The sequence below is a fragment of the Lepus europaeus genome, chromosome 12 (genome assembly GCF_033115175.1).
Source record: "Lepus europaeus isolate LE1 chromosome 12, mLepTim1.pri, whole genome shotgun sequence".
Taxonomy (NCBI): Eukaryota; Metazoa; Chordata; class Mammalia; order Lagomorpha; family Leporidae; genus Lepus; species Lepus europaeus.
In genome coordinates, this window is record NC_084838.1 from 1,175,301 (window position 1) to 1,194,361 (window position 19,061).

The window sequence follows — 19,061 nt, forward strand, 5'->3', positions numbered from 1 at the left end:
CGAGCGCCAGGAGCAGGGCTTTGGCCCAGTGTGCAGCAGCCTTTGCAGGACCAGTGAGCAGGCCGCAGGGGGCGTCCGGGGGCCTGCGAGGAACGGGGAGCTCAGTCCACCCCGGCCGTGGGGTCACCAGAGCCAGGGCCCAGACCCCTCCCTTCTCTTTCTCCTCGCACCGCTGGCCAAGGTGCCAGGGGAGCCGGGGCGTCCGTTAGCCAGTGAGTGGCCCTGGCCTGAGGCCTGCAGCCCGCCAGAGTGGCCGGCCCCTCAGAGCGTGCCCTGGACACTGGCTGGGTGCCGCCTGGGTGTGGACGAGCCGGGGTGGGGTGGGGGCACGGGGGCTGGGGCCCGCCCCTCACACGGCCGCATGCCGCCTGCAGCTGTCCGGCAGCTGGTACACGGGAGCGCAGGCCAGCAACAACTCGGCCTTCCTCAGGCCTGGCGGGCCTTTCAGGGTGTACGTGGAGACTCTGGACATGAGCGACGGCAACATGCACGGTGTCCTTCTCCTGCGGTGAGCCCGGGGCGGGGGCTCCAGGCGGGGAGCCAGCGACACAGGCCGCCTCTCTCAGCCGCACCTGCTCCAGGCGTCACCACGCCCCCCCCCTCCCCTCCGGGGCTCACGGCAGGGGGCTTAGCTCAGGGGCTGTGCACGGGAGGGGCGTGGGTGTTGTTCTAGGGGGAGCTCACTGAGAGTGGCTGGAGCGCCGTGGCCAGGGCGCGGCGTGGCGTGGCTCAGCATTAGGAGCGGAGGCTGTGGTGGGGTGACTGCCCGTCTCTGTCCCCAGGGAGGACGGTCAGTGCAAGAGAGTCGCTGTCACCGCCTTCAAGACGGACGTGGAGGGCGAGTTCAGCCTGGACTGTGAGTGCCCCGTGGGTGGGTGCTGGCCGGAGTGGGAGGGCCCCGTGGGTGGGTGCTGTCTGGACTGTGAGGGCCCCGTGGGTGCTGCCCGGAGTGGGAGGGCCCCGTGGGTGGGTGCTGCCCGGGGTGGGAGGGCCCCGTGGGTGCTGTCTGGACTGTGAGGGCCCCGTGGGTGCTTCCCGGAGTGGGAGGGCCCCGTGGGTGGGTGCTGGCCGGAGTGGGAGGGCCCCGTGGGTGGGTGCTGGCCGGAGTGTGAGGGCCCCGTGGGTGGGTGCTGCCCGGAGTGGGAGGGCCCCGTGGGTGGGTGCTGGCCAGAGTGGGAGGGCCCCGTGGGTGGGTGCTGTCTGGACTGTGAGGGCCCCGTGGGTGGGTGCTGCTCGGAGTGGGAGGGCCTCGTGGGTGGGTGCTGTCTGGACTGTGAGGGCCCCGTGGGTGGGTGCTGCCCGGAGTGGGAGGGCCCCGTGGGTGGGTGCTGTCTGGAGTGGGAGGCCCCGTGGGTGGGTGCTGCCCGGGGTGGGAGGGCCCTGTGGGTGGGTGCTGTCTGGACTGTGAGGGCCCCGTGGGTGGGTGCTGTCTGGACTGTGAGGGCCCCGTGGGTGGGTGCTGCCCGGAGTGGGAGGGCCCCGTGGGTGGGTGCTGCCCGGAGTGGGAGGGCCCCGTGGGTGGGTGCTGCCCGGAGTGGGAGGGCCCCGTGGGTGCTGCTGACGCGTGCTGCCCACCGCACAAGGCAGGCGGCGCCCTCTGTCCTGGCCCTGGTCCCGGCAGGGCGCCGCGGCCACCCTCAGGGGAGAGGCTGCTTGCCGGCAGGTGCTCCGAGGGGCGGAGAGGCCCCCGGCCTGATCCCGCCCCTGCCCCCCGCAGTTCGCGGACACAGCAAGCTGCATGTGGTGGAGGCGGAGCCCGACAGCTTCCTGGTGCTGTATAAGATCAACGAGTACGAGGGCCAGACCAGCGTGCTGGCTGAGCTGCTAGGTGAGCGGCCACCCCGCGGCCCCCGGGCCCCACGGCCCTGCAGGAGCCCCTCCCCATGCTAGGACCCCTCACGGGGACAGAAGCAGAGAGGGGGGAACATGTGGACAGCTTCTGGTCACCCCAGCCACTGCCACCTCTGCTGCCTGCTCCTGCTGGAGCACACACACCTGGCACTCACCTGGGCACACTTACCTGTGCACGCCCACCTGTGCACACCCACCTCACACACCCACCTGTGCACGCCCCCTGCCCTCCCTCACCTGTGCACACCCACTGGCACACACCCACCTCACACGCCCACCTGTGCATGCCCACCTGTGCACACCCACTGGTGCACACCCACCTCACACACCCACCTCGCACACCCCCGCCCTCCTTCGCCTGTGCACGCCCACCTCACACATTCACACTCTCCATGCCGTGCACGCACTGTTCACACTCACCGTGCACACGGCTGCCCTCACCAGCTCAGTCCGACCCCCCAGGCCCCTCTGCGGCCCCCAGCCCTGTCAGTCCTCCCCTGCCCCCCCTCCTGACCCCTGCATCCCAGGGCAGAAGGAGCTGCTCCCAGCCCCAGAGCACATGGAACACCGGCCAAGATGCTCGGCTCCCCCTCGGTCCCCCAGGACGGCCCCTGGTCCCAGTGTCTGCACCCCAGGGCCTCTGACAAGTCAGGCTCAGGCAGAGACCTGCTGCCCGGCCCTGCCCCGCCGCCCGCACCCCCGGCCCCCAGCGCTGCCCGGCCCTGCCCCGCCGCCCGCACCCCCGGCCCCCAGCGCTGCCCGGCCCTGCCCCGCCGCCCGCACCCCCGGCCCCCCAGCGCTGCCCGGCCCTGCCCCGCCGCCCGCACCCCCGGCCCCCCAGCGCTGCCCGGCCCTGCCCCGCCGCCCGCACCCCCGGCCCCCCAGCGCTGCCCGGCCCTGCCCCGCCGCCCGCACCCCCGGCCCCCACTGCTGCCCCGCCGCCCGCACCCCCGGCCCCCAGCGCTGCCCGGCCCTGCCCCGCCGCCCGCACCCCCGGCCCCCCAGCGCTGCCCGGCCCTGCCCCGCCGCCCGCACCCCCGGCCCCCACTGCTGCCCCGCCGCCCGCACCCCCGGCCCCCCAGCGCTGCCCGGCCCTGCCCCGCCGCCCGCACCCCCGGCCCCCAGCGCTGCCCGGCCCTGCCCCGCCGCCCGCACCCCCTGTCCCCCAGCGCTGCCCGGCCCTGCCCCGCCGCCCGCACCCCCGGCCCCCAGCGCTGCCCGGCCCTGCCCCGCCGCCCGCACCCCCGGCCCCCAGCGCTGCCCGGCCCTGCCCCGCCGCCCGCACCCCCGGCCCCCAGCGCTGCCCGGCCCTGCCCCGCCGCCCGCACCCCCGGCCCCCAGCGCTGCCCGGCCCTGCCCCGCCGCCCGCACCCCCGGCCCCCAGCGCTGCCCGGCCCTGCCCCGCCGCCCGCACCCCCGGCCCCCAGCGCTGCCCCCGACAGCCCCTGGCCTGTGCCCGCAGTCCGGGAGCCCGTCACCCAGGACAGGATCCGGGCCAGGTTTGAGAGCATCTGTGAGGAGCTGGGCCTGAGCAGAGAGCAGATCCTGCTCCTGGACCACAAGGGTAAGGCCCAGCCCAGCCTCAGCACGACGGCCAGCCCGGGGCAGAGCGGCGGGCCGGGCCGCGTGCTGACCCAGGCCGCTGTCCCCGCAGATCGCTGCCAGGAGCTCAGGACCGAAACACCTGCGACAGGTGGGTGCGCCTCCCCCACACCCGCCTGCCCGGCTGGGACAGGGCCCCCCTGACGCGCTCTGTCCTGCTCGCTCACAGGGAACTGAGGACCGTGGTCAGCTACCGACGCCCTCTGCTCAGCCCTCACCCTGTGCAGGCCCGCAAGGGAGCCCCCGACACCCTCCTGGGTGCCCCCTGGGCTGCCCCCGCCTGCCCACCCCGAGGGGCCACGCTGTAGCGTCCTCGTGCAATAAAGGGCTTTGTCTCAGCAGCCGCTCTGTGCTGTGCACGCCACAGGCCCAGCCACGAGCACACGGCTCCACTCGTCCCCGTTCAGACAGCCGTGTGCACCAGCCGGGCCCTGCACCTGCAGGGACAGAAGGACCCCACCCAGAAAGGCATCCGCGGCTGACAGCGGCTGAGGCTCCAGCGGCACCCGGGTCTTCACTGGGCTCCTGTTGTCCTGTTGACAGCCGTCAACACAGACAGACAGACAGACACACACACACACACGGCCAGACACAGGCCCTCAGAGACAGACACACACACACAGACAGACACACACACACACACGGACAGACACAGGCCCACAGAGACAGACACACACACACACAGACACAGGCCCTCAGAGACAGACAGACACACACACACACACAGGCCCTCAGAGACAGACAGACAGACACACACACGGACACAGCCCTCAGAGACAGACACACAGACACACACACATACGGACAGACACAGACCCCCAGAGACAGACAGACAGACACGCACACACACACGGACAGACACAGGCCCTCAGAGACAGACACACACACACACACAGGCCCTCAGAGACAGACAGACAGACACACACACAGAGACAGACAGAGGCCCTCAGAGACAGACACACACACGGACACAGCCCTCAGAGACAGACACACAGACACACACACATACGGACAGACACAGACCCCCAGAGACAGACAGACAGACACGCACACACACGGACAGACACAGGCCCACAGAGACAGACAGACAGACACAACACACACACACGGACAGACACAGGCCCACAGAGACAGACAGACACACACACACAGAGACAGGCCCACAGAGACAGACAGACAGACACACACACAGACAGACACACACACACACGGCCAGACACAGGCCCACAGAGACAGACACACACACACAGACACAGGCCCTCAGAGACAGACAGATAGACACACACACACACACACGGACAGACACAGGCCCCCAGACACACACGCACACACACACGGACACACACAGGCCCCCAGAGACAGACAGACACACACACGGACAGACACAGGCCCACAGAGACAGACACACACACACACAGACACAGGCCCCCAGACACACACACACACACACGAGGGCAGTGAACTCGCACCTGCCCATCCCGGCACTGCCGAGGCCTCCGAGTGGCAGCCCCTGGAGGCCGCAAGTCGGAGCCTCTGGGCTGGATCCTGGGGGCAGGGCCACGTGGGGGCCTCCCCAGCCCCGCCAGCTCCTGGTGCCCCCGCTGTCCTGGGCTCTGCCCCCATGAGGAAGACAGGAAAGAGCATGCCATGTGGGACACCATCCACAGAACGCTGAGAAGCAGGCCAGGGGCCAGGGCAGCGTCAGGGTGGCAGAGCAGGTGGCGAGGGGGCCAGGCTGGGGCGTCCCGAGGGCGGACGTGCGTCCCTCCTGGGTGGGCAGGGGTGCCGGGCAGGCTTGCCATCTCCACGTCCGGGGAGTGAGGTGGCCACAGTCCCCACGCGCGTCTGCTCCAGCCACGCGGAATCGAAGCCCCGCGGAAGCGTGGCAGCAGGTGCACAGCACCTGAGCCGACTCACAGTCAGGCAGGAGAAGCCCTGCACACCAGGCAGCCCGGGATCCCAGCTGACCACCACCCGCCACAGGTGCGGCCAGCCCGACTGTCCTCCTGGCTACGCACAGCTGGGCCTGGGGCGCACCAGCTACCAGCCTGCCCAGCACTTTCCGTCCCCTGCCCTGGTGCCTGTCACCTGAGCAGGTGGACGCGCTGGCCGGGGAAAGAGGCAAACCCCACACAGGGGACCCAAAGCACCCGAGGCGCCCAGGGCTTCCTGGGACCAGGACTCCGCCCCGGCCTCAAGGTGCTGGCCCACTTCCCACGGCCTGTTCCAGGAGGCCGCCCCGGAGCCAGCTTCCTTTCCAGAGAAGCAGCGGCTCAGAGACCCGTGTGTGGGAACGGCGTTGCCGTCGGCAGCCGTGGGGCCGTGGGGCCCGCACGCCCGGCTGACGGGGAGGCCGCACACCAGGGCCAGAGCTCGGGGCAGGGGCAGCTGACCCACACCCAGGATGTGGAGGGGGACAACGGAGGCCAGCGGGCCCCGGGGACGCGGAGGTGACCCAACACCGCCACCCTCCCTGTGGTGAGCAGAGCCGAGCCAACGGCCCCTGGCTAGCAGGGCCTGAGGCCACACAGCCGGGGTCGTGGAGACCCCAACTCGAGGTTTCCAGAGGCTCCGCCATCGCCCCTCGTGTGACCAAGAGCGAGCCCAGCCGATCCCACACCTGGACGCGGGAAGGGACCCCTGCGAGGCCGCCCGCGTGTGGGCCCCCAGGGCCACGGCGACCACAGATGAGCGGCTTCGGGAAGGCCGGGAGCAGGTGCAGTGGGAGCAAGCCACCTGCGGACGTCAACACTGTGCGCCAAAATAAACCTTTAATTCCATTGCCTTGTGAACTTTATTTTTACAGGCAGTTAGACAGTGAGAGAGAGAGAGAGAGAGAGAGAGAGAGAAAGGCCTTCCTTCCACTGGTTTCCCCCCCAAGTGGCCACTACGGCCAGCGCGCTGCGCCGATCCGAAGCCAGGAGCCGAAGCCAGGCGCTTCCTCCTGGTCTCCCATGGGGTGCAGGGCCCAAGGACCTGGGCCACCCTGCACTGCACTCCCGGGCCACAGCAGAGAGCTGGCCTGGAAGAGGAGCAGCCGGGACTAGAACCCAGAGTGCCAGCAACGCAGGCAGAGGAGTAGCCTAGTGAGCCACAGCGCCGGCCTCCTCGTGAACTTTTTAAACGTCCTCGTGCTCTAGAGGCCAGGAGCCCAAGTCCTGGATGCTCCAGGAGACCCCGCCCAGGCCCCTCCTGGCCCGTGTCCCTCAGCCCCTGCGCTCCTGCCTTGCAGACGGGACCCCGGCCTCGGCGTCCCGTGGCTGTGTTCCCTTTCTCGTGGGGACAGCGGCCACCCTAGGCCTGGGAGGACCGCACGTCCAGCTCCCCAGTGACGGCTGCTGAGGCCAGCATTCCAATCAGCTCAGGGTGGAGGTGAACGCCAGGGCCACGACACCCAGGAACGGGCGGGCCTGCCCCCGAGGTGGCAGGAAGGCCCGGCACCTTCCCCGCGCGGGGGTGGGGTCGGTGACCCCCCCCCCAAGCAGGGAGGCCTGCAGCCAAGGGGTCCACGGGGACTCCCCAGGCCCCACCCCCACACCTGCTCTTAGCTCCACACGCATTCCTGGAGCTGCAGGTGTCCTGTACCAGAGGGGCTGCCCACCTGCACCACAGCTGGGGAGGGGGGGCCACAGCAGCCACGGAGCACAGGAAGACCCCCGCCCCCACAGCCACCACCAAGGGGAGGGGGAGTCGGGGCCCTGAGACGAGGCTTGCATGGCACAGACCCCCCAAAGCTCCTCATCCGGAGTAAAAGCCCCCAGGACCCCGGCCCCTCCTGCCCCTCACCCGCAGTGACACTGCAGGGAGGGGGTGTTTCAGAACACGGGCCCCGATCCTGCCCTGCAGGGCACCCGGCGGCCGCTCCGAGAAGCCGCACGGTCCAAAGGCGAGTGATTGACAAGGAAACCTGCCGGCCTGGGAGGTGGCGCGCCAGGCCTCCGCTCCGAGCCCACCTTCCCCGGCCTGCTGGGCGTCCTCTCCTGCCTGGCCACGGTGGCCACCAGCACCATGGGACTCCGGCAGGGCTCTTGGCCAGCAGGCAGGACCAGCTCTGGCAGCCCCAGACTCAGAGTCTGCCCCGCGATCCCTCAGCCCCGGTCGCAGTTCCTTCCCCATCCCAGGAGCGCAGCCCCCGAGCGGTTACCACGGTTACGTTAAGCCCACCCTCACCCAGCAGAAACACCCAGAACCCAGAGACCCCAGCCCTCCGACCTCCCCAGGGACAGCCGCACACGCTCAGAGCAGCAGGTGGAGGGCTCAGCCCAGGTCTGTGAGCGGGGGAGCACGTGTGGGACGCGGGTGGGGGAACCGGGAGCGAGGAAGGACGGCATCAAGGGGCAACACGGACCCTTCCGGACTGTGCGCCTGAACGGGAAGGCGGGTTCTGACGCCTGCGCCTGCGCCGCCCTGGGGGGCGCGGAGTCATGGCGAGACGGGGCCAGTGACAGGTGTGCTCGCAGGGGCCCCAGCTGGTCCTGACCGGTCCACGCAGTCACGTGGCACCCCGAGACCACCAGGCTCCAGGCCGGACAACCAGGGGGGGCAGGGAAGCCACACGGAGCAGTTCCACAAACTCAGGGTCCAGCCCCCGACTCGGCCAGGGCCCCTTCCAGAGCAGAGCCCTCGGGCCGTGGGACGGAGCTGGCTGCCCAGGGCCCTCCGGAGTGCCCGGGGCAGAGACGACCCCGAGCAGCGTCACGGTCACTCTGCCGCCACTTCAGGGGAGGCAGGGCGCTGGGCCCTGACCGCTGGGCATCATACCAAGGGGACAGCAAAGACCCAAGTCTGCACCCTGGGAACCGGCGCCATCGAGGGCACCCCCAGGAGGCAGGCCCGGGATGGAGCCGGGAGACCACCCAAGGCCCCACCACAGGCAAGGGACAGAAGCCTGAACCGGCCCAGGGAGAGGCGGCCGTGGCCACTCAAGCCGCTGATCTGTGCGCTTCACGTGGGCGAGCCGTGGTCCGCACATCCTGGACGCAGGAATGCAAAGCCGGCAGGTGCTTGGCCGGCAGTGAGGCCCACGCCCCACACCAGGACTGGGTTTGGCTCCCGGCTGACGCACACGCCGGGAGGCAGCAGTGACGGCTCACATGTTCCGGTCCCTGCCACACCCACGGGAGACCTGCACTGAACCCCCGCCTCCTGGCTGCAGTCCCAGCCCAGGCTGCGGGGGCCGCCTCCGGCTCGGAAAATGGGAGAAACCCGCAGAGCAGCGGCCAGGCCTCCACGGCAACCCCGGCACCACACGGCTCACCACAGGCCGCTGCACTGCTGGCCCAGCTCCCTGCTAACGGCCTGGGAAAGCCGCCAAGGACGGCCCGCGTGCGAGACCCGGACGATGCCTGGGTCTCAGCCGGGCCCAGCCCTGGCCGCGGCAGCCGCTCAGGGAGAGGCCAGATGGAAACGCTGCCTCTTCTAACTCGGCCTTCAAATAAGAAAGCTTAAAACAAGCCCATTGGCCAGCGCCGTGGCTCAACAGGCTAATCCTCCACCTGCGGCGCCGGCACCCCGGGTTCTAGTCCCGGTCGGGGCGCCGGGTTCTGTCCCTGCTGCTCCTCTTCCAGGCCAGCTCTCTGCTGTGGCCCGGGAGGGCAGTAGAGGATGGCCCAAGTGCTTGGGCCCTGCACCCCATGGGAGACCAGGAGAAGCACCTGGCTCCTGGCTTTGGACCAGCACAGTGCGCCGGCCGCAGAGGCCATTGGAGGCTGAACCAACAGCAAAGGAAGACCTTTCTCTCTCACTGTCCACTCTGTCTAAAAAAAAAAAAAAAAAAGCCCAAAGCAAACCCCCCCCAACCCCGAGCGCCATCTTCAGGCCACTGGACGCCACATCCACCGAGCGGGTACTGGGTGCCCCTGGGGCCATGGGGCAGTGCTGCTCCAGGGAGACCCCAGGCTCTGACCCTCACAGCAGCGGCGCCGTGGCAGTGCTCAGCCCCTCCCACGGGCCAGAGGGACGGCGTCAGCACCAGGGTGGCACGTGGTGGGGGGTGGGCAAAGCCACAGCCTGTGCCCAGAGCACAGCATGCCCACACACGTGTATACGCCCGCGTGCACACGAGGCCCACCAGGAGCCACGGCCGACATCACGGCCCCAGGCAGCCCCCGACACGGAGGCAGAGTACCGGGTCGGCCAGGCCGCCACCCTCCCGCCACCCGTTCTCGGGACCTAGGACGTTTGTGGCACACCAGCAGTGGACAGCGCCTGCCCACGCTCCAGGAGCCGAAGGCTCAGGGCTAACTCTCCTGTGCGGGGTCTCCGGAGTTCCCGAGTGGGGGGCCTGAGGGTGGGCCCCACAGCCGGCCCCCAGCGACGGGGGCAGGTGCTCCAGCCCACTCCGAGACCCTCCCCTTCCCGGCCCTGGGGGAAGCCCCGCCCCCTCACGCCTGTGCCGGCAGCTCCACAGTGCGGTCTGCAGTGACTCCCGAGAAGCAGCTAACGCCGCTGGCAGAGCCGGGGGCTCCGACTCAGGACCTGGGGAGGGGGCCCGGAGCTGCCCCAGCCAGCACAGCACGGAGAAGCCCCTGGCCCACCTTCACCATGGCTGGGAGGTGGGGGGGCCCGGACCCCGGGGGCTTGGTCCACTCTCACAGCAGCTCAGAGCCCCGAGGCACAGGTCTCTGCCCAGCGTGCCCCTGGCCCCACGAGCACCGGGGACCAGCCCTCTCCCCCTGGCAGCCTGCACCGGGAGGCCAGACCCCCACATGGGTCCAAGCTGGAAGCTCACGGAGACCCCAAGAGCAGCCAGACAGCCCGTAGGAGGCCACCCTGAAGACCGGACCCTGGGGCTGCTCCCTGGGGAGGGGCCCAGAGCCTCCCACCCCACGCCGGGCTGGGCCACTTAGGGACCCAGGACAGCAGAGGACACAGGCGCAGCGGCCACCTGTGTGGGTGCGGGGGGCGCAGACCACAGCCTGGGAGGCAACGCTTCCTTCGGGAACCCACTCCCCTCTTTAATACGCAGCTTCCGCCAGCTTGCCCCACACAGCTGGGACCCAAATCCCGGGGCGGAGCCGCCGCAGGTGCCCGGGCGGCTAGCAGGCCAGGAAATCCGGGAAGATGCTGTCCACCTCCTCCCTCAAGGCCAGGCCCGAGCAGCCTGGCTCTGAGCCCCACAGCTCCAGGGGGACATCTTGGGGCTCCTGGGGGCCAGGCTCAGGGTCCCCGAGGAAGCCCGGCTCCGCCCCGTCCAACGGGCTGCTCCTGGCGGCTCCGCCTCCTCTGGTCTCTAAGGGCCCTGGAAGCAAACCCGGCAGTGAGCAGAGCAGGCCAGGTGCACCTGCCGCTGGCTCAGACCCCACCCGTCACCTGCCCGTGTCCTCACAGGGCCCCCACACGTTCTTCCCCCTTCCAGCCACCACCCACGGGCACACAGGGCTGGAGGATGGGCCCGGGACCCTGGTCAGACAGCAAGCTGGGCCTGGGCACTGCTCCCCCGCCCCTGAAGCCGGTGCAGGGGCCCGGACCCCGCGCGCCACTCACCCAGCCACCAGTCAGGACTGGCGGTCAGCAGGAACCCCTCCTCCGCGTCAGGTCCCGGCCCACACCTGCAGGCAAGACGGCCCGAGTGGCCGGGGCAGACCCAGGCCCCAGAGGCTCCAGGGGAGACTCGGGCCCCACGGGGGGTGGGGGGAGGCTGTGTCCCGGCTGTGGCACACGAAATGTGGGCAGACTTCGGCGCTCAGAGGCAGGGCCAGGTCTTCACCTGGGTGTCCCCCAGGGCTGTGAGGGCTTCCAGGCAGGTGTGGCTCAGGGTGCCCCGGCCAGCAGGCGGCTGTCGCCAGGCGCGAGCCCTCCACCCTCCACCCATGCACCAGTGAGCCAGGGTACCCCCTCCCTTCACGGTTTGCTCACGCCCACTGCAGCCGCGGGGAACAGCCTAGTGCAGGCCCAGGCCCTGAACCCCAAGCACAGGCGAGGGCTGCTGCCCGGCCTGCGGGGTCCCCACTGGGCCTCTCCAGCCGAGCGGCCCACGCCCCGGCTGGGCGCTCCGCCAACACCAGCTCCTTCCACCATCAGCCGAAACAACAATCAGAAAACACACACCCGCTCACGGCGAGCCCGCCGCGCCCGGCCGCCACAGCCGACCCTGGGGGGTTTCCAGGGGACGAGCAAGGCAGGGCCTGGGCTGGCAGAAGGCACGCGAGGGCTCACGCTCGCAGGCACGCATGCTCGCACACACACGTGCACGCCGAGGGCACTCACCTCACGCCTGGCACGGGCACCAGGGCCACCTCGGCCGGCCCGCCTGGAGACGCAGAGCCCCTGGCCAGCGGCCCGCCCCGGCCCAGCCCGCCGGGGGCCTCCTCGCTCAGCTGCCCCAGGCCGTGCGGCCAGAAAGCGGGCAGCCTCGGGGGCTTGGAGAGGTTCCGGCCCGGAGGCCTGGGCACGGCGCTGGGAGGCTCTGAGAGACAAGGGCGGGTCACTCCCCCTGCCCCGCCCCTGGGGGGACCAGCCGGCCCAGCACCTCCCCGCACCCCAACACACACGGAGGCAGCCCAGAGACAGGCGAGCAGCGCTGCAGGCGGCGTGGACTGAGCCTCAGGTCAACCAGGGGGCTCCACCAGTGGGAGGTCCCTGCCCCCGGCCCGTGTGCCCTGCCCCAGGGGAGGGACAGACACAGCCCTGCCTCACCCGGGGGTGTGACCATGAGGGTGCTGGGGGGGGGCCGCGCAGCTCCCACAGATCAGCCAGAGCTCAGCCAGAGGCCAGAGCGGGGGAGGGGACCCCGCCTCACCCCAGACAGCCAACACAAGCAGGGCGGACAGAGGCACCCGACCTCCGACCGCGCCACGGATGGGCAGGGCAGGACCAGCAGGGCCTCTCTGTGTCCCCAGACCCAGAGGCTGGGGGGAGGCGGCCTGGGGCGCCCAGAGCGTCAGGGCCGTGGCCAGCTCAGACCCTCCGTCCTCTGGGGCAGGGGCAGGCAGGGAGGAGCCAGAGGCAGCAAGCTGAGGGCAGGCCCCTCCCTGACCAACGCCGCAGGGGCCTCCCCCTGCCTCCCGGCACCCCCCCCCTCCACTCCAGAGATCCCCAGCTCCTCACACACAGGCCCTGCCCGGCCAGCGCTCACCAGGGACGGGGGACAGCCTGTCCAGCAGCCCAGACGGCCCGGCCGGGGCTCTGCTCTCCTCCACGCCCAGGACTGCGCAGCTAAGGAGCTCCTGTGGCCTGGACGTGAGCACAGGGAGAGCGGCCGCTCGGAGCCCGCAGGCCGGGCACAGACCTGGCCCGAGCCCGGGCTTCCCAGGGTGCCGCTGCCCCCCGGGGTCGCACAGGGCACGAGGACAAGGACTCCAGGGGCTGCACCCCCACCCACCCCCGGGAGCAGACAGCCGGGCTCCGGGACGCCTCCCGGGGCTACTGAGCTCAGAGACCCCCCCGCCCAGTTCCAGATCTTTCCGCAGAGCCTCAGCTGTCTGCTCATGCACACCAGGCCCCTAGCTGGCTACCCGTCACCCCACACAGGAGCCCAAAGGCCATCGGCCAGGGAGGGGCACCGCCCGCGGGCAACAGCCGGGCTCCCACACCTGAGTCCGCTGACCGCGCCACCCCCTCCCACTCCTGAACCAGGGACCCCAGCACCTCTGTGGGGAGGGCCGGGCCCCAGGCATACTGACGTGGTCCCGCCCGGCTCCTCGGCTGGAACCTGGCCCGCCAGCGCCAGCTGCAGGAGGCTCTGCGGCCACGCCGCCCACGCGTCCTTGCGGGAAGCGCGAAGCTACAAACAGACAGCAAAACGGCTGCAGCCAGCGCAGCGCCTCCCCGCACCCAGGACCCGGGGGCACACAGGCGGACAGGGAGGCTCCAGGGCCCCTTGCACCCCACGACCACCAGAGGGGCTCCAACCGCACCCAGGACCCGGGGGGCACGCGGGCGGACAGGGAGGCTCCAGGGCCCCTTGCACCCCACGACCACCAGAGGGGCTCCAACCGCACCCAGGACCCGGGGGGCACGCGGGCGGACAGGGAGGCTCCAGGGCCCCTTGCACCCCACGACCACCAGAGGGGCTCCAACCGCACCCAGGACCCGGGGGCACGCGGGCGGACAGGGAGGCTCCAGGGCCCCTTGCACCCCACGACCACCAGAGGGGCTCCAACCGCACCCAGGACCCGGGGGGCACGCGGGCGGACAGGGAGGCTCCAGGGCCCCTTGCACCCCACGACCACCAGAGGGGCTCCAACCGCACCCAGGACCCGGGGGGCACGCGGGCGGACAGGGAGGCTCCAGGGCCCCTTGCACCCCACGACCACCAGAGGGGCTCCAACCGCACCCAGGACCCGGGGGCACGCGGGCGGACAGGGAGGCTCCAGGGCCCCTTGCACCCCACGACCACCAGAGGGGCTCCAACCGCACCCAGGACCCGGGGGGCACGCGGGCGGACAGGGAGGCTCCAGGGCCCCTTGCACCCCACGACCACCAGAGGGGCTCCAACCGCACCCAGGACCCGGGGGGCACGCGGGCGGACAGGGAGGCTCCAGGGCCCCTTGCACCCCAAACCACCAGAGGGGCTCCAACCCACGCGCCGCGCCCCAGGACAGCACAGCCCAGGCCCCAGCAGGCAGGGAAAGGACCCGAGGGGGGTCCACGGTGGGCAGGGGTCCGAGGGCCCTGACGCTCCCCACAGCTGGCAGACCGTGGGTCCCAACCGCCAGGATTTAGGGGAGCAGCAGCACGGACCCCCACGTGCGGGCAGCCCACCCCGCCCCCACACTCACGCCAGGCCGCTCCCAGGCGGGCGCCAGGCCCCGCGCCAGCTGCAGGAACCGCACGGCCATCTCCAGCACGGACGCCATGTCCTCGCGCCGGCCCTCGAACTGCGGCAGCAGCGCCCGCAGGCGCTCACAGCTCACGGAGATGCGCTTCCTGTCGGCGCCAGCACCAGGGTCTGTGCGGACCCCCGGGGCAGCCCGGGGGCCCTCCCAGGCCCTGACCCCGCCGGCGCGGGGTGGAGAGGGGCCCAGCGTCTCGGCCAGGCCCCCGGGATGCGCAGGGCCACGGACAACCTCCCTGCTTCCCCGCGGACCCGGGACACAGCCCCACGCCCCTCCCCGGGAGCCCCAGGCCCGCGCACCTGCGCTCCCGCTCGCTGAGAACGTTCCGCGGGAGGCCCGAGCCCGGACCCCCGGCCGCAGGCGGGGCCCTGCCGGGGGCGGCGCCCACGGAGCCGGCGGGAACGCTGGGCGGCGAGGAGCCGCTGTCTGGGGCCCCGGAGGCGGCCAGGAGGAGCCCGGGGGCGGTCGTCGGGGGGCTGGGGGAAGACCAGGCCCGGGTCAGGGCGGGCTCGGGGCACCGCTGGGCAGAGCCCGAGGCCTGACCCCTCCCGGTCTTCACCTGCTCCCTCTGAAGACGGGCAGTCGGGGGGCTCCGGCCTCGGGGTCCGCGCTCCAAGACGCCATGAGCCCTCGGCGCAGAAAGAGCGAGAAAACAGGGAATGCGACCCCAGCCGCTGCTCGGCCCCGCCCCGGCACGTGGGCCCCGCCCACCACGTGGGCCAGGGCCCCGCCCACCACGTGGGCCCCGCCCACCACGTGGCCCCCCCCGCCACGTGGGCCCCCCCGCCACGTGGGCCCCCCCCGCCACGTGGGCCCCGCCAACCACGTGGGCCCCGCCCTCTGCCCACGTGGCCCCAACCAAAGCCGCCACAACCCCAGGTGCGTGCTGTCGGCGCCGCGCCCCCGCCCACGCACGCGCCATCCGCGCAGCCCCACGGGTGCTACCCCGCCCCTACACCCAGGCCCTTTGCTGTACGCATGCGCAGCGAAGTCCCTCCCCCATAGAAAAATGTCAGAGGTCCCCTCCAAACCCCCCAGCAGCGGAAGACGGCGCCTAGCAGGTGCGCCTGCCCTAGCCTGGGGTTCCCGGGGCTCTGCCGGCTTCTCCGGTGTTGGGGGGGCTCCCGCCCTCTGTGGGGGCGCCGAGGCGGGTCCGCGGGACTCAGGCTGTGGAGAGGGTGGGCGCCCCCGTGGGTGCCCCCTCCACCGCAGGCGCTCGGCCTGACTGCGCGCACCCCAGCTCCCCGGGGTCAGGCCCAGCGCCTCCTCAATGCCCCACCCCTGCAGGCCTCTCCCAGGCAGCCCCGTCCTCGTGGGGTCACCCCGGACGCCCCCTGCCCGGGGCCCCTTGCACGGATTTCGCCCCTCCCCCCGGCTCCGCCCCAGTTCCCAGGAGGGGCGCCACGCTGGGCACGGCGGCCAGGGGCAGCGGGGTCTGCCGCTCAGCACTGGTGGACTCGGCCGGTGCCGAGATGCGAACCTGGGCCAAGGAACGCCTGGACCCGGAATCCCGTCCGCATGTGGGTCCTTCGTTTCCGGGGGCTGAAGACAGGGCTTGTCCTGCCCTTCGGGGTGGTCCGTGGTGCCCGACAGGAAGCCGGGCGGGGGCGGGGGCACACTGCCCAGCGCACCCCCAGCGGCCTCCCTGCTCCTGGCTGGGGAGGTGTGCACCTGCGAGTTTCCGGGGCTGGAGTCTTCTGGAACTTTCCAGGTTCTTCCGCGGCTGTAGCACCGTCAGGGCCATCTTCTTGCAATGGTGGCCTTGAGCGGAAGGTGGGTGGCGGTGGCCACACCCGCTGGCCTCCATCCCAGCGGGCTGGCTCCCAGGTATGACCTGCGGAGGGGACCCTGGCCCACACCAGCCCACCCCGAGGTCCGCTGAGCCCAACCACCCCCTGTCCTGGGGCCCCGGGCCGCAGCACGCCCCTGAGGGCGGGGTCGCCCCGGGGCCCCTGGGGTGCAGGCTGGGCCTGGAGGAGCCCAGCCCCGTCTCCAGTCTCCTGGCCCCTTTCTGGCCTTACCCACCCTGCTGTAGGGGTCCTGGGCGTGGAGAGGGAGGGGCCTGGCAGGGCCGCCCCAGGCCCCCCCCCCCCGCTGCACTTCCTGTCAGGCCCCCGAGCTGCCTTTCCTGCCACTGCGTTCCCAGCACCCCCTAGGGCCTTCTGAGCCTGATGGGGGTGCTTGCTGGGGTCGGTCCCTGCGGGAGACCCCGGCCAGGCCTCCAGGTCCACGCTAGGACGCAGCCCCGGCCCCTTGGGAAAGGATGGAGGTCCCGTGATGCAGCGCGGCCCTGGCTGGCCGATCGACAGCTGGTGAGAACTCGGGCTCTGCCCACGGGCCGGGGTGGCTCGGTAGTGCAGGGGATAGATGTGTTACCACGGGGTGGGCGGGGTCCCAGACTCCTGCTTCCTCCCAAAGGCTCGGCTGGTGGCGGTCGCTTGCCCCACGGCCTTGTCCCAAACCCCACAGACGACGAGCCAGGGTCTTCCTGAAATGGTCAATCAGGGCGTGTCCCAGGCACTGGGGGCCGGGGTGCACGCGTGTACGGGGCGTGCACCGCGAATGCACACCAGCAAGGCTGGCAGCCATGTGTCGGCGAGATCAGCCCGTGTTAGCTCGGGCAGAGGCTGAGGGGTGGGGGGCCTTGGCTGGCTGCTGGGCCGGGAGCAGCAGCCCTGGTCTGGTTCCCCGGGAGCTCCGGGCTGTGTGGGAGTAAGGCCCCTTCCTGCGTGGCTGGGGGCTGGAGCAGAGGCCGGGCTCCCGTTGGCCTGGGGACCCGGCAGGAGCCCCGGGGGAGCTGATCTTGCAGGCTGGCGCACCCCGGCTCCCGGGCGGAGTGGCCGTGCGGGCTGGGGCGAATGCCTTGCTCTCTGGGCCAGGGTCCTGCTCTGTAGGGTGGGAAGCGCCTCGAGTACCTTGGGTGACCACGTTGAGGCCTAGTGCCGCTGACCGGGGCCAGTGGGGAGCAGTCGTGTTAACCTGGCCGGAGGCGCCAGGCTGGGGAGGACCTGCTCACGTCCCTGGGTGGGCAGGGGTGTGGGGTTCTCAGACACTGAGGGACCCAGCTCGGGGCGGCAGGGGCCGGGCAGCGGAGAGGCTGCGGTGCCAGCTGCCCCGGCGGTCACAGGCGCGGCTGCCGCTCAGCCGTGGCATCCCATCCGGGGGCCCCACCCCGCCCGGCGGCCTGAGGCCGATGTCCTCTGGCCACGTCTCCCGCGTGGTGGCAGCAGGAGGCCGGGCGGGAGGTGGACGCCCGGGAAGGGAGGTGAGGCCGGGACACGGCTGGGAGGCAGCTCCGCTGGCCTCCACGTGCGCCCTGGGCCCTCTCCGGCCACCCGCTGCTCCATGTGCCCAGTGAGCTGCCGTCTCCACCCGGTGCTCCTGAAGCCCACGGGGAGACCCTGCCCGGCAGAAGCCCAGGTGGTCAGCGTAACTGTGACCTGGCGTGGCCCCAGCACTCGTGACTGGCGCCGTGGCCGTGGCCTGGGCCTCTCCTGCCTCTGGAAGCCGTGGGACATGTGTGAGGTGGGTGGTGCCCCTCAGTGTCCTCGACGCTCACCTCCAGCCTGGTGGCACCGCCCACAGGAGCCTGCAGAGGCCTCGGGCTCTGGCCGTCGGGGGGAGGGCCAGAGGCTGCTGCTGGCCCTGGGCCTCCGCTGGGTGCAGGCCTCGGGGCGTCCCCCACCATTGGGGGTGAGCCTGCGGGTGTTGGCCTGTGGCAGAGGAAGGAGGGCTGGGGTCGTCCTGGGTCCCACAGGCAGGGGGCGGAGCCCTTACCGGAGAGGGGCCTGCAGGTGCCGTGTGAAGTCTCCGTGGTGTCGCCGTCGTCCTGGGGCTTCAGCACCAGCCAGAGGTGGACAGGAGTGGACGGGGTTGGGGTGGGGGAGCATCAAGGCAGAGCCAGACTGCGTGGGGGAGGGGCAGAGGGGAGCCGGGTGCTCTGGCTCTGGGCCTGGGTTTCCCCGGCTGGGACGCGCGCGGTCCAGGCGGCCACCGAGGCTCTGGGAGCCGGGACTCTGTCGGCCCTGGACTCCAGCTCAGGTCTGACCGGCAGGGTCGGTGAGGGCGGGCCATGGCAGCATGTTCCGGACCCAGGAGTCTCCTGGGGTGGGGACAGGGTGGGAGGCTGCGCAGGAGGCCCCCAGCTTGAGGGGCTAGCTCTTCTCTGGGGCAGTGTCACCATCCCCTGCTGGTCCCCTGGACATAGCTGGTGCCCTGGGGCAGCGACTGGGGGGCTGACTGGAACCCTGCAAGTCCACGCTGGGAGCCCCTCGGTGGCTGGAGGCGGAGTCCGGCCAGGCGCCCCCACCTCACTGTGCCGAGGAGCTGCCCAGACCCTGTGGGTCCCGCGCTGTGAGACCTCCCCAGCCTCTCCCCCGCACCAGAGAAGGCCTGGGCGCCTCGGCTCCGCAGTGCATCGCGTGTTTCTCTGGGGCCGGGCAAGAGCAGCCTCCACGCGCCCCCATGTCCCCACCCTTGGGCAGTGTGTCCTGGCAGGGCTGCCCCCAGTAACCGGGGGGGGGGGGCAGCGAGGAGGGTGCTCCTGGGAGGCCAGCCCCAGCCTCAGACGGGCGGGGCGGGCCCTGGGCTGGGTGCCCCCTCGGGGCCGTGTTCCTGTCTGTGTCCACGCGGCTCCAGCTTCAGTCACCTCGCCTCCCACGCCCGGAGGTGTCACCTGTCTTGTGTCGCCTGGGGACGCCTGCCCGCCCAGCTGCTAGGCCGGCGTGGGCGGCGCCGGCTCCTTAATGACTCGGGTTTCCCGCAGTGGTCAGCAGAGCTTCTGCAGCCTTGGCCGGCTGGCACCACGCCCAGCGCCTCCAGCCCCCCACA

At 71.6% G+C, this 19,061-nt stretch overlaps 1 protein-coding gene across 1 annotated transcript in view; it reads left to right on the forward strand.

Annotated features, from left to right (window-relative positions):
• PAEP (progestagen associated endometrial protein) overlaps positions 1 to 3,651 on the forward strand; it is a 3,964-nt gene extending 313 nt beyond the window's left edge. The window contains exons 2-7 of the mRNA XM_062208379.1: positions 375 to 508; positions 783 to 856; positions 1,718 to 1,828; positions 3,314 to 3,415; positions 3,506 to 3,544; positions 3,623 to 3,651. Of these exons, the coding sequence (XP_062064363.1) occupies positions 375 to 508; positions 783 to 856; positions 1,718 to 1,828; positions 3,314 to 3,415; positions 3,506 to 3,544; positions 3,623 to 3,630 (468 nt within the window). The 3' untranslated portion in view covers positions 3,631 to 3,651. The remainder of the gene's footprint in view (positions 1 to 374; positions 509 to 782; positions 857 to 1,717; positions 1,829 to 3,313; positions 3,416 to 3,505; positions 3,545 to 3,622) is intronic.
• Positions 3,652 to 19,061: the final 15,410 nt, after the last annotated feature.